General features: G+C 31.0%; 1 protein-coding gene across 11 annotated transcripts in view; it reads left to right on the top strand.

Annotated features, from left to right (window-relative positions):
• Positions 1 to 12,815, top strand: part of LOC139499578 (solute carrier family 12 member 8-like) — a 44,340-nt gene that overhangs the window by 10,828 nt on the left and 20,697 nt on the right. For 6 of the 11 annotated variants that reach the window (XM_071288315.1, XM_071288314.1, XM_071288320.1 and 3 more), the window contains exons 2-3: positions 4,816 to 5,048; positions 5,573 to 5,716. In XM_071288315.1, the coding sequence (XP_071144416.1) occupies positions 4,851 to 5,048; positions 5,573 to 5,716 (342 nt within the window). In that variant the 5' untranslated portion in view covers positions 4,816 to 4,850. Of the gene's footprint in view, positions 1 to 4,194; positions 5,049 to 5,572; positions 5,815 to 12,815 lie in introns of those variants that run through there. The other 5 variants (XM_071288313.1, XM_071288312.1, XM_071288322.1 and 2 more) reach the window with 5 other exon arrangements.

Here is a 12,815-nt window from a genome sequence, read left to right as displayed (position 1 = left end):
TTGAAATAGTGTCTCAAATTTAATCAACAACTTTAATTTAAAAACCGATTAATTATTAGAAAATAATTTTTAGTTTTAAATTTAAGGTAATAAATAATTTTGATATTTTAATTGTAGTACTACATTTAAACAAACACACCTATGTTATCTCTGACTGATTGCTGGGAACATTATATATATATTTATGCCCCATTTATTATGCCCCATTTATGGGTATTATGTTTTCTGGTCTGTGCATCTGTTCGTTCGTCTGTTGTACTGTTTGTCCTTCTGTCGAGGTAGTTCTTGAAAAAGTTGAAGTCCAATCAGCTTGTAAGGGAGCTACCATTTGATTTTTATGGGGGGGCTAGGATGAAATTTGAAAAATATAGGCAGGACAGGAGTTTTGAGTAAAAAAAAAAGGCAGGATGAGACACTTGCAAAAAAAAAAAGTCAGGACGACAATTTAGGTAAAAAAAAGTCAGGATAAACTAAAAAAAAAAAGGCAGGACCGAACAGAGTGAAAAATAAAAAGGCAGGACAGAGATTACAGCTAAAAAAAAATGCAGGACAAAATTTTTCATCCTAGCCCCCCCATAAAAATCAAATGGTAGCTCCCTAACATAGTACACATCATGAACATGTTCCCTATGATATGATATTTCTAATTTTCATGCCAAATTAGAGTTCATTTACAACACATGTACTATATTAACTTCCATGTTTAAGCAAAGTTGGTTTTGAGGCTTAAAAATACTTATGATTAATAAATATTAATTACACAAATAATTAATTAGGTATGTGATTGTATTGATTAGATTAAGAATGATTATAATGCATTAAATGTAGTTTTCTGTTATCCGAAAGACATCAGCCCCAATGATATGACCCCCACCCCTCCCATAAAAATCCAATGGTAGCTCCCTTATGGCCTAATAATAGGAGACAAATATTTATTAGAAAACATGAGGTTATTTCTGATTGATTATGTATTAGATGTAGTCTTTTGTTATTTGAATGGCGTCAGCCCCAATGACACCCCCCCCCCCCCTTTCCTAAAAATCAAATGGTAGCTCCCTTATGGCCTGATAATAGGATACAAATATTTGTTAGAAAACATGATGTAATTTCTGATCATACGTGTAACAGATGGTTCATTATAATGTGTATAGTACCATGATATATATTTATTCAATTGACTATACATTTATGACAGAATATTGTTCCATATTTAATTAGTCATACTAATATAAATTTCACATATCAAAAGATAACAGGATTTAATATATCAATATGTCATAATGTCATTCAAAGACAAAAGTAAAGGATAATTTCATTTTATAATATTTTGTAAAATATATGTAGAATTATTATGTCATCTAATCTGATCTATGTTATTGAATACACTATTAATTATTATGCAATTTAGCATGGTAATGGTTAATATTTAAAAACTTCTAAAAAATTTGAACATTAAATTCAATAGTTTTGATCATCATCATGTGACTGATTGGTAAACAGTCAGGGACTTTAAATCACTTATTTAAAAAGCAAATTCAAAGTTTTGTCACAAATTTAGATAATATCCTTTCATTATATTAGTAAAATTAAAAAAAAAAAAAACTTTTTGCTTCTTTTAAGTAGCAAGATTTATGCCTCTGATGCTATCATTTAGCTGCAAATTCTATTTTAGTATAATAATGGCTTTACATAATGAACTGATACTAAATTCTTCACAGATTTTCCCCAGCAGTGTGAGCATTTTTCCTGTAAAGTTCAAGGTTTCATCTTTCAGATTATGTAATAAAATATTAATTCTACTGTTCACAATTAGTGGGGTTTATTAAAATAATGATACTGAAAGAAGTGATTTTTGGGACAAAATTGAGGTATGATACTTAAACAAGTGATTTTTATGTCATTATCCTAGATTCAGTACAAGGTCATCACCTGAAATTACCTGGTCATCCTTTCAACACAGATGTTGGTTCTGATAATTTTAGCAACATAATTAGTCCCTGGATCATTAGTATTTAAAACTACAATAAAATTAAATCACTTCTTCTTGTGTTCAATTTGTACTTCTTAAATAGGTGATTATTAAAGAAAGACAACTCTTACTTCCAACTTTTATGGACATAATGTTACTTGAATCAGTGATTTAGAAAATCACTCATTTAAGTATAAGTAAGAATTTGTTAAAAAAAAAATGAACATTCAATTCAATTATTTTTCATCATGTGACTGATTGGTGAAAGGGTAAATTTCAACTGTCAGTTGTTGTAAGAGTTCTGAATTGTTAAGTTGAAATCATCAATTCGTAAATTTTATGAACGCCAAAACAAATTGGTTGACAGTTATGGTTATTGGTTATGGAATATCTGTTTCAAAGATAAGATGAAAAGGGATATGATCCTTATGTCGTAACTACAATCAGCTCCCTTTTCAAGAGTGTGACCTGAAGAATTAAAACCATTTAACGGGTTTGTTCTAACATCAGCAACATGACAGGTGCCACATGTGGAGCAGGATCTGCTTACCCTTCCGGAGCACATGAGATTACCCCTAGTTTTTGGTGGGGTTCGTGTTGCTTAGTCTTTAGTTTTCTATGTTGTGTCTTGTATACTATTATTTGTCTGTTTTTCTTTTTCTTTTTTAGCCATTGTGTCAGTTTATTTTCAGTCTATGAGATTGAATATATCCCTCTGGCATATTTCACTGTGAAATTCTGTTTATAATGACAATATTTCCTAATCAAGTTGTGTCCTTTTATCAATGAAATTGTTTCAAGATTGCAAGTTTCTGAGTTGAAAGTTTGGTTTTCATATGGAAACAGTTAGGAAATGCAAATATTAAATTAATCTCATTATTGTGTTTTATAAAAATGAATTATACATGTAACAATATATATCTCTGCTGTCAATAACAACATGGATAAAACACTTGGAAATATCCAATACTCATTCATTAATTTTTAAAATGTCCTTTTAATGCGACCAAACTTAATTACAATCAAAACATGAAATAGTTAAATTAAGAATAAATGTTACTTTGTCTAAGTTTAGATAATTATAACTGCCTTGCACTTGGGTGAAATAAAAAAAATGTAGATTTTAAATTTGACACTATAAGTCCTATTCATGTTATACAATTCGTACATGATTGTTTTTTTTTTTTACTCAGTCAAAGCTGACCAGTTTATCAAAACATTAATCCATTAAAGATTATTATAACAATCAGTGAGACTTTTATTATGAACAATTAATTGCTCCAAAACAATATTTAACTTTAAAATGTTTCCGTGTATTTTCATGAATTTCTCGAATTTATACCGTATAAATTTATTAAACTTAAATAACTGTATTACTCATCTATTTTAATAAAAGTAAGCAGAGCGAAATCAGGGCGTAGGGACTCTATGGGCTTAAGAACTCAGGGCAAATGGAGTTCAATGGACCCAGGGTGATTATGTAATCTGTGCGAATGAACCCGATACCTAATTCCGTTGGTATAATATTTGAGTTACAAATGAAATCAGAAGAAATGAAAATGAAATCTAGAATTAAAATCTGCTTAATTTTGATACATGACCTTTTATTGAACTGGATCTTATATGAAAAAGAAAAATGGGTGTTATGGGGCAAAATATATTATCCTGTATTTTAGGAAAAAACCAAGGAGTCTAAACATCTGACAAAAATTCCTTAACCTTTTGTCAGATATTCAGAATTCTTTAGTGGGGCTCATTAGGGTCTAAGCATTGTGCAGGATTGCTGATTTTTTTATAGCATGACACTTGAAAGTAAAATTATTGTGCTGTGAAAATGGGAATGAAGTCTAGCAGGACACACGAAATAACAAAAAAAACGAGAATTGCTTTTGTACATAGTGTAAGCAGGATAGGTAATCTGTCAAAACAGTAAGCGGGATACCGGATCAGAGCCCCTCAACAAGACCCCCCTCTAGTGTTAACAATGAGGTGCCATTAAAAAAAATTGCCCAATCCCCTATTTATCTTTTATTTATTTATTTTTATAACCTATACTTTGTAAAGCCATTTTTGATAAAAAAAATAAATCTTAAAAAATCCTTGTTATTTTTTCATAGTTTTTGAGGGGGAAAAAATGCCAATGTTGAATGCATGGAAAGTCTAGAGAGAATAATTTCCCGCTAAATTTCTACTTGATAGAACTTGAATGAATTTCGATTTTCTCTAGTTTTATCTTCAAATCATAAGCTAGTCACATGATCGCAAAATACAGTAGACTTGTTGAAGCGATAAGTGAACTGAGGTCGATGTTTCCGATTTGAGAAAGATGCCCGTTGATAGGATACTTCCTAACAACTCTAGAAGAGGATAATTATTAATGACGACATAACGTATCTGATGAAACTAGGGCTCGTCCCCAAGACTCAAAGTTCAAGATATGGCGTTTCTCAGGAAAAAATTCTTCTGTCGCGACACGTCCTTTTCACCTTGCTGGCGTCCGCCATTACCATGACAAGTACACAAATTCTTGGTATCACTAAATATCGAAATGTTTGACGTCAAACGGTTGAAGTGTTTGTTGTATCAGGTCAAGTTCAGGTGTCATAAAATAGCTTAACCGATTAGCACAAAATAATGAACTGAATAGTTCGGAACCTAGTCCCCCCTTTTTAGGCATGAGTAATTTTATTCTCTTCCTGGTAAAATTAAAAAAATAATTCATAAGTAGCATGTGACATGAAATGTTTTTGGGGCTATGCATTAAAATCTTCAATTTTATATTACTTTGTCAAAAACCTGTTTATAATGTACACTAATAATGTATGTTAGGTCATTTACAATTTCAGAGAATGTAGGAAATAATGTGAATCATATATAGATAATGTCCTCGGATGATAATGAAAGAACCAACCTAATGTCAACTGAGGCCGAGAAACAGAAAAAGACTCCAGACTGGAGTAAGTTCGGACTCACTAGTGATGAACAGAAATGGGCGTCGCCTAAGAAGTCTGACAGTACCTTTGGGAGTTATCAGCATGGTGGAGACGAACAGCAAAATGACCTCTTTAGAGAAGAACAGGTAATTATACATAGTACGTTTATGAGGGAGACAGGACTGATTGGGAATCCGGTATCAGGTGTTTTTAAGCTTGGGATTTTGGGATCTGGGATTTTTTTTCCGAAATTTGGGATGTTGGGATTTTATTTTATTTAAGTTCCAGACCTCCAGATTTTGTGTTTTTAATCCCGGAATTTCGGGATCAGGACCCCTCCAACCCCTCCTCATACATTCCTAAGAAATATTTGAAAAATCATCATTTTGGTCCTGCAAAATGCCAAACTCAAATTTTTATGACTAATTATCTGATGAAATCATTTTTGACACGACTGAGATTTCAAGTATCAGAGATTGCCAATATATTCAATGTTTCTCTGACACTTGAATTGAGTGAATTTGCAGGCAAAAGTTTCACAAGCTGGGTAATATAAATCATAGTGGATTTTTTTTTTAGAACAAATTTTTAGAGACTTGAGAGTTTCTTTGTAATTTTTTACCCAGTACTTAACATGATCTTTACCAAGACCAATTGTTTGTTATTTCAGAACTTGTCAGAACACAAGCCATGGTGGAAAGCCAACTTTTTCATTATGGAGCCTGTGTTGTTTGGAACATGGGATGGCGTGTTCACTTCTTGCCTCATCAACCTCATTGGAGTTATCATCTTTCTTAGAATGGGATGGATTGTGGTTGGTATTACTTTAAAAGTATCGTAATTCTAATACTGTAAATTCAGAAATTAATGCAAGGTTTTCATTATTGCGAAAAATGCCACAGAGTTGTAAACGCAATAATTTAAACTTTTTTTTTTTTTTTTTTTTTTATTTGTTTTTCAGTAGTCAGGCTTTTACAATCCCTTTACATCACCACCTGACTATGGTGTTAAGGGGTTTAATATATACAACAAAAAAATTGACTACATTTTTTTTTCTTCTACTGTGAATATATATTATTTGAATATTAACATTATATTAAAAAGGGGAAAAGAAAACACACACACATACACACACACATTCTCGCAATTGCATTAACAAAACATATATATCAACTTGTGTATTGCAAAGAAAAATGTTATCCTTGTAAAGATCTGCTCTTTATAAATTAAGTTTCATTTTTTTTATTTTATATGATTTGAATCAAAAGTAATTATTACTAATCAGTAAAAATGTAATCTACTGGGGCCCAGAATTTTTGAAAATAAGGTGTGGTACCATTTTTCTTTGCTATATAATGTTCATTTTCCTGATATTTTCTTATTTTTGCTAATAGTCCTATAATACTTGGTTTCTTTTCATACAACTTACATTTGTATATATAGTTCTTTGCAATAATAATGATCAAATTCAACAGTAAACTCTCATTTTGAAGACCAAGAAAAATATGCTTCTTAGATAATGTAAAGTTCACAAAATATCTTTTCAATTTTTGTGAAAAAGATTGCCATATAAAATGTGTTATTGGACATTCATAGAATAAATGCTCCATGGTTTCATCAGAAATCTTACAAAAAGTACAAAGCTTTGAATCTTTAAGTTTAACTTTATACAAGAAAGTATTTGTTGCAATTATTCTGTGTAAAAATTTGTATTGAAAAGTCCCTAAATAAGTGTCTTTACATGATTTTCTTAAAATAATATAATATTTTGACCAATCTGCAATTTCAATACCTAGTAATTGCTCCCATTGTAAGAACTTTTCTGTTGGCAGTTGCACATTTCTGTCAACAAGATCTTTGTATACAAACTTTGCCTTTTTGTTACACAATAATCTTTCCAAAAAATTATCAATACAGTTAAAAGTTTCAAAATTTACATGAGCAATGTTTTCTTTAATATGTTCTCTCATATACTTTGGAATCTTTGCAATGAGACCATAATACTTTAAAAAATTATTTGTTTGAAGTCTTGGTCCTATCTGATCAAAATTACAAAAGTCCTTAGTCTCTAAGTTAATAAGGTCAAACAAAGACTGCACTCCCCTTCTCTGCCACTGAGTAAAGTACGGAAAATCTACTAGAGGTGCAAAATTTAAAATATCTAATGACAAAATATCTTGAACAGAGATATTGGTAGCAGGCCTTGCTACATGAAAGCTAAAAAAATACATCCTTCCAAAAAGGATTGCTAAGACTATCAGAGATTTCTCTGAGTTTCTCCTTTTGAAAATGCAATACTCTTTCTCCACCATACTGTTCAAGGCTTTTTAATAACAATGATTGCCAACTACCATATAAATTGGATGAAAACCTCTTTATCCAGCCAATCTTAAGGTATATATTAAAATAATGGATATTAATCATATTTAAACCTCCTTGTGGAATATCTCCAATTAAAGTACTTCGTCTAATTCGATCAGGTTTTCCATTCCATATGAATTGAAAGAATAAAGTATTCAATTCATTTAATTTTGACTCTGGCAAGTTGGGTAGTGCAGTCAACAGGTGAATTAATTTTGGAAGTGCCAAAGTCTTAATAACAGTAATCTTTCCCATTAGGGTTAATTTTCTATGTTGCCAACTCTTAAGAATGCCTGACACTTCCTTTATCTTTTTGGAGAAATTAATTTCTGGCATACTGTCAAGATCTAAAGAGAATTCAATTCCCAAAAGCTTAAAATTTGAAGAGCACCACTGAAGTTTTAAATCAGGACAAAGAATCAGATCTGAATACTTTTTATTCCCAACCCACACAGCTTTAGTTTTAGAAGAATTAATTTTTAACCCAGATACTTTTTGGAAAGAGTCAAAACAATTTAAAGTCTCTCTCAAAGAGGTTTCAGTTCCATCTAAAACAAGGAAAGTGTCATCAGCATATTGACTCAAAAGGGATTCATTTTCATGAAAAAAAGTTCCCTCTATTTTAGGGTTTGACCTTATTTTCATAGAAAGTAGCTCAACGCCTATAATAAAAAGGTAAGGGGAGAGGGGGTCACCTTGTCTACAGCTTCTCTCCAAATTAAAGAAGCTTGAAAGATGGCCATTATTTATAACACAACTTGATGCTTTCAAATAAAATACTTCAAACCATTTGCATATAGATGGTCCAAAATTGAAACTCTTCAATGCTTTTTTCAAAAAAGACCATTCAATAGAGTCAAAAGCCTTTTCAAAATCTACTAGTAGTAAAAGACCAGTTTTGTTATGTTTTTCTAAATAGTGCATCAAATCATACAACAAACGTGTATTCTCACCCATAAATCTATCCTTTATAAAGCCTTTCTGACAGTCACTGATAATAGATGGTAAAACAGGTTTTATTCTATTAGCAATCACAGCAGAAGCAATCTTGGTGTCAGTATTCATAAGGCTAATTGGGCGCCAATTAGCTAAATAACGTCTATCTTTATCTTCTTTTGGAATACATGTAATGACACTTTGATACTGAAATTTAGAAAATTCCCCATTTTCATAGCCAAAATGTAACGATCTAAAAAGAAAAGGTCCAATATCTCGCCAAAAGACTTTGTAAAATTCTACAGTATACCCATCTGAGCCTGGACTCTTTCCATTTGACATAGATTTAAGTGATTCTGCACATTCTTTAAAAGAAATATTACCCTCACACAAATCCTTCTCATCTTCTGTGAGTTTAACATTGTGCTTGAAAAAGGATTCATCATCACATTCCAGATTTTTACTTGAGTATAATGTTTTAAAAAAATTCATTTCTTCTTGTAAAACTCTAGATTGATCTGAGATATGTTTTCCTTTTTCGTCTATGAGCTCAGTTATCGTTTTTTTAATAAAATTTTTCTTTTCCAATTTACAAAAAAACTCTGAACACTTTTCCCCATTCTCTTGCCAGTTAGCGTGGGATCTTAAAAAAACACCTTCAATTTTTTTATACGACCGCAAATTTTGAAAAAATTTTCGTCGTATATTGCTATCACGTTGGCGTCTGCGTCGTCGTCGTCGTCGTCGACGTCGTCGTCGTCGTCGTCGTCGTCGTCATCGTCGTCGTCGTCGTCGTCGTCCGGCGTCCGAATACTTTTAGTTTTCGCACTCTAACTTTAGTAAAAGTGAATAGAAATCTATGAAATTTTAACACAAGGTTTATGACCATAAAAGGAAGGTTGGTATTGATTTTGGGAGTTTTGGTCCCAACATTTTAGGAATAAGGGGCCAAAAAGGGCCCAAATAAGCATTTTCTTGGTTTTCGCACCATAACTTTAGTTTAAGTTAATAGAAATCTATGAAATTTTGACGCAAGGTTTATGACCACAAAAGAAAGATTGGGATTGATTTTGGGAGTTTTGGTTTCAATAGTTTAGGAATAAGGGGCCAATAAAGGGCCCAAATAAGCATTTTTCTTGGTTTTTGCACAATAACCTTAGGTTAAGTAAATGGAAATCTATGAAATTTAAACACAATGTTTATGACCACAAAAGGAAGGTTGGTATTTATTTTGGGAGTTTAGGACCCAACAGATTAGGAATTAGGGGCCAAAAAGGGACCCAAATAAGCATTTTTCTTGGTTTTCGCACTATAATGTTAGTATAAGTAAATACAAATCTATGAAATTTAAACACAAGGCTTATGACCATAAAAGGAAGGTTGGTATTGATTTTGGGAGTTTTGGTCCCAACAGTTTAGGAAAAAGGGGCCCAAAGGGTCCAAAATTAAACTTTGTTTGATTTCATCAAAATTGAATAATTGGGGTTCTTTGATATGCCGAATCTAACTGTATATGTAGATTCTCAACTTTTGGTCCCGTTTTCAAATTGGTCTACATTAAGGTCCAAAGGGTCCAAAATTAAACTTAGTATGATTTTGACAAAAAATGAATCGGTTGGGTTCTTTGATATGTTGAATCTAAAAATGTACTTAGATTCTTGATTATTGAAGTTTTTTTGGTCCAGTTTTCAAATTGGTCTACATTAAGGTCCAAAGGGTCCAAAATTAAACTTTGTTTGATTTCATCAAAAATTGAATCCTTGGGGTTCTTTGATATGCCAAATCTAACTGTGTATGTAGATTCTTCATTTTTGGTCCTGTTTTCAAATTTCAAATTCTACATTAAAGTCCAAAGGGTCCAAAATTAAACTAAGTTTGATTTTAACAAAAATTGAATTCTTGGGCCTCTTTGATATGCTGAATCTAAACATGTACTTAGATTTTTGATTATGGGCCCAGTTTTCAAGTTGGTCCAAATCAGGATCTAAAATTATTATATTAAGTATTGTGCAATAGCAAGTCTTTTCAATTGCACAGTATTGTGCAATGGCAAGAAATATCTAATTGCACAATATTGTGAAATAGCAAAATTTTTTTTAATTAGAGTTATCTTTCTTTGTCCAGAATAGTAAGCAAGAAATATCCTATTTGTGCAATAGCAAGAATTTTTTTTAATTGGAGTTATCTTTCTTTGTCCAGAATCAACTTAAATCTTTGTTATATACAATATACAATGTATATACACTTTTTACTACCAACTGATAAATTTAAATAATCTTTACCATTCAGTGATAACAAGCAGTTTTTTTACATCTTAATATTTTATGATGTATTTAAATGAGTAGTTATTGTTGCAAACTCCATTAGAAATTTGAATTGATATCAGTTTTGAAAAAGGGAAACGGGGATGTGAAAAAAAGGGGGGGGGGGGGGTTAAATTTTTCTCATTTCAGATTTCATAAATAAAAAGAAAATTTCTTCAAACATTTTTTTGAGAGGATTAATATTCAACAGCATAGTGATTTGCTCAAAGGCAAAAAAAACCTTTTAAGTTCATTAGACCACATTCATTCTGTGTCAGAAACCTATGCTGTGTCAACTATTTAATTTTAGATTTAAAAAGTTTGAAGAAGAAATCTTTAATTGATTTGTAAAATCTTGGCATTTGTTTTGTGTAAAAAAAAACCATGTAATGTCAAAAATTTGATCACAATCCAAATTCAGAGCTGTATCATGCTTGAATGTTTTGTCCATACTTGCCCCAACTGTTCAGGGTTCGACCTCTGCGGTCGTATAAAGCTGCGCCCTGCGGAGCACCTGGTTTTCTCTAATATTTTCTAATTCTAACTTTTTCTGGTTTAAAGCTGCATGAATTTGACCATCAGGAGACATGTTCATACAATTTTCCAAATTTTGAATGTGATTTTCAAGTAAAAGTGTTGCAGCTTTTTCCTCTCTCGCTTTTTGAATACTGTAACCAATAGTCAAAGATCTAATTTTCATTTTTATCAACTCAAAAAATACTTGATCATTGCATGAGAGTTTAACATTTAGAGGATCATCTATGTTGCCTGATTCATAATATTCTAAAATACTCTCATTTATACATGTTTTAACTTTTTTGATATAGTCTAAATCTCGTAACAGTTGGGAGTTAAATTTCCAATATCCCTTTCCCCGCTTTGCTAAACTGGCAGAAAAGGTGAAAGTAATAGCAGAATGATCTGTCTTATACCCAGGAATAATGCTAGCATTTTTCATGAGTGAAAACAGATCCTCTGTGACTAGAAAAAAATCAAGCCGACTTTGTTTTATGGGTGAGCATTGACGCCATGTATATTTTCTATCGTTTGGATAACAAGTTCGCCAAGGATCTAATAACTCAAGACTTTCTACTATTTCTTCAATCTTTTTTCGTGAGTTTGGGTTTCTTTTATGAATAATATTGTAAGTGTCTATGTTTGTATCTTGTACAACATTCCAGTCCCCACATAATAAAAAGCTAGTATTTGAAAATGTTGCCATTTTCTTATATATGTCATTAAAAAATGAAGGTTCATCAGTATTAAATCCATACAAACAAACAAAAGTAATGCGTTGACTTGACAAGGATAAATCTAAAATAATATAACGACCATCTATATCAATAATAGAATTATGCACTTCAAAATCAAGACCTATTTTAAACATAATACTGACACCTGCACTTTTGTTACTATGATGACTGAAAAAACATTTATTCCCCCATTCCTCTTCCCATTTTTTTTCAATATCTTTATTACTATGAGTTTCTTGAAAGCAAATTACTGAAGCATTTTTGCCCTTCGCCCAATCAAAAACATCTGTTCTCTTTTTTGAATTAGAAAAAAGACCCCTTACATTCATAGACAACACTGTTACAATATTATCCATTATCATATAAAACAAAACAACATTTCAAAATTGAGCAGATACATTGTAACTTAAAAACAAATACACAATCATAGTTTATACAATCCTACACACATTCAACAATAAGATGACACTTTGGCATAGGTACCTGTAAAGTCATTTTTGTACAACAAAATTTCATTTACAGTATGGCATTTTAATTATTTACGATATAAAGATAATTGTATTCTAAAGACAATGCATTAATTAGTATATTTAGTTGAGATATTCATGACAAGTAAAAGGAATAAAAGATTTTTGTTATCTCCCTTTGATTTGTAAAATATTTTGAGTTATCTCCCTTTAATAAATATACATTTATCTTCAAATTAAGGAGGGTTCACACAAACAAAATAAATAGAATTATATAAAAAAAAAGTACTTTGAATCTAATATGAATTAAAATTATTTAAATCAAATTCAGAGAGAGTCATTATAAGTAAATAGATTGATAATAATGCACAGCCCAGATTTTTTTAATTGTATTACTATCTTTCAAATTTTTTACAGTGATGAAATATTAAGCAATGTATCAAATAAAGAAATGAATGTCTAATGACCTTTTTTGTTTTTGTTTTTCAGTTTTTGTTCAATATTGTCAAATAAGTCAAATCTAATTCTACTTCCATCCTGTTGCTTGGCATAGACATTGCAATTATAAAACCAGACGTTTTCAAAATGTTCAC

Source organism: Mytilus edulis, chromosome 12 (genome assembly GCF_963676685.1).
Source record: "Mytilus edulis chromosome 12, xbMytEdul2.2, whole genome shotgun sequence".
Lineage (NCBI taxonomy): Eukaryota > Metazoa > Mollusca > Bivalvia > Mytilida > Mytilidae > Mytilus > Mytilus edulis.
The sequence above is the reverse complement of the archived record's forward strand: the minus strand, read 5'-3'. Positions and strand labels throughout refer to the sequence as shown.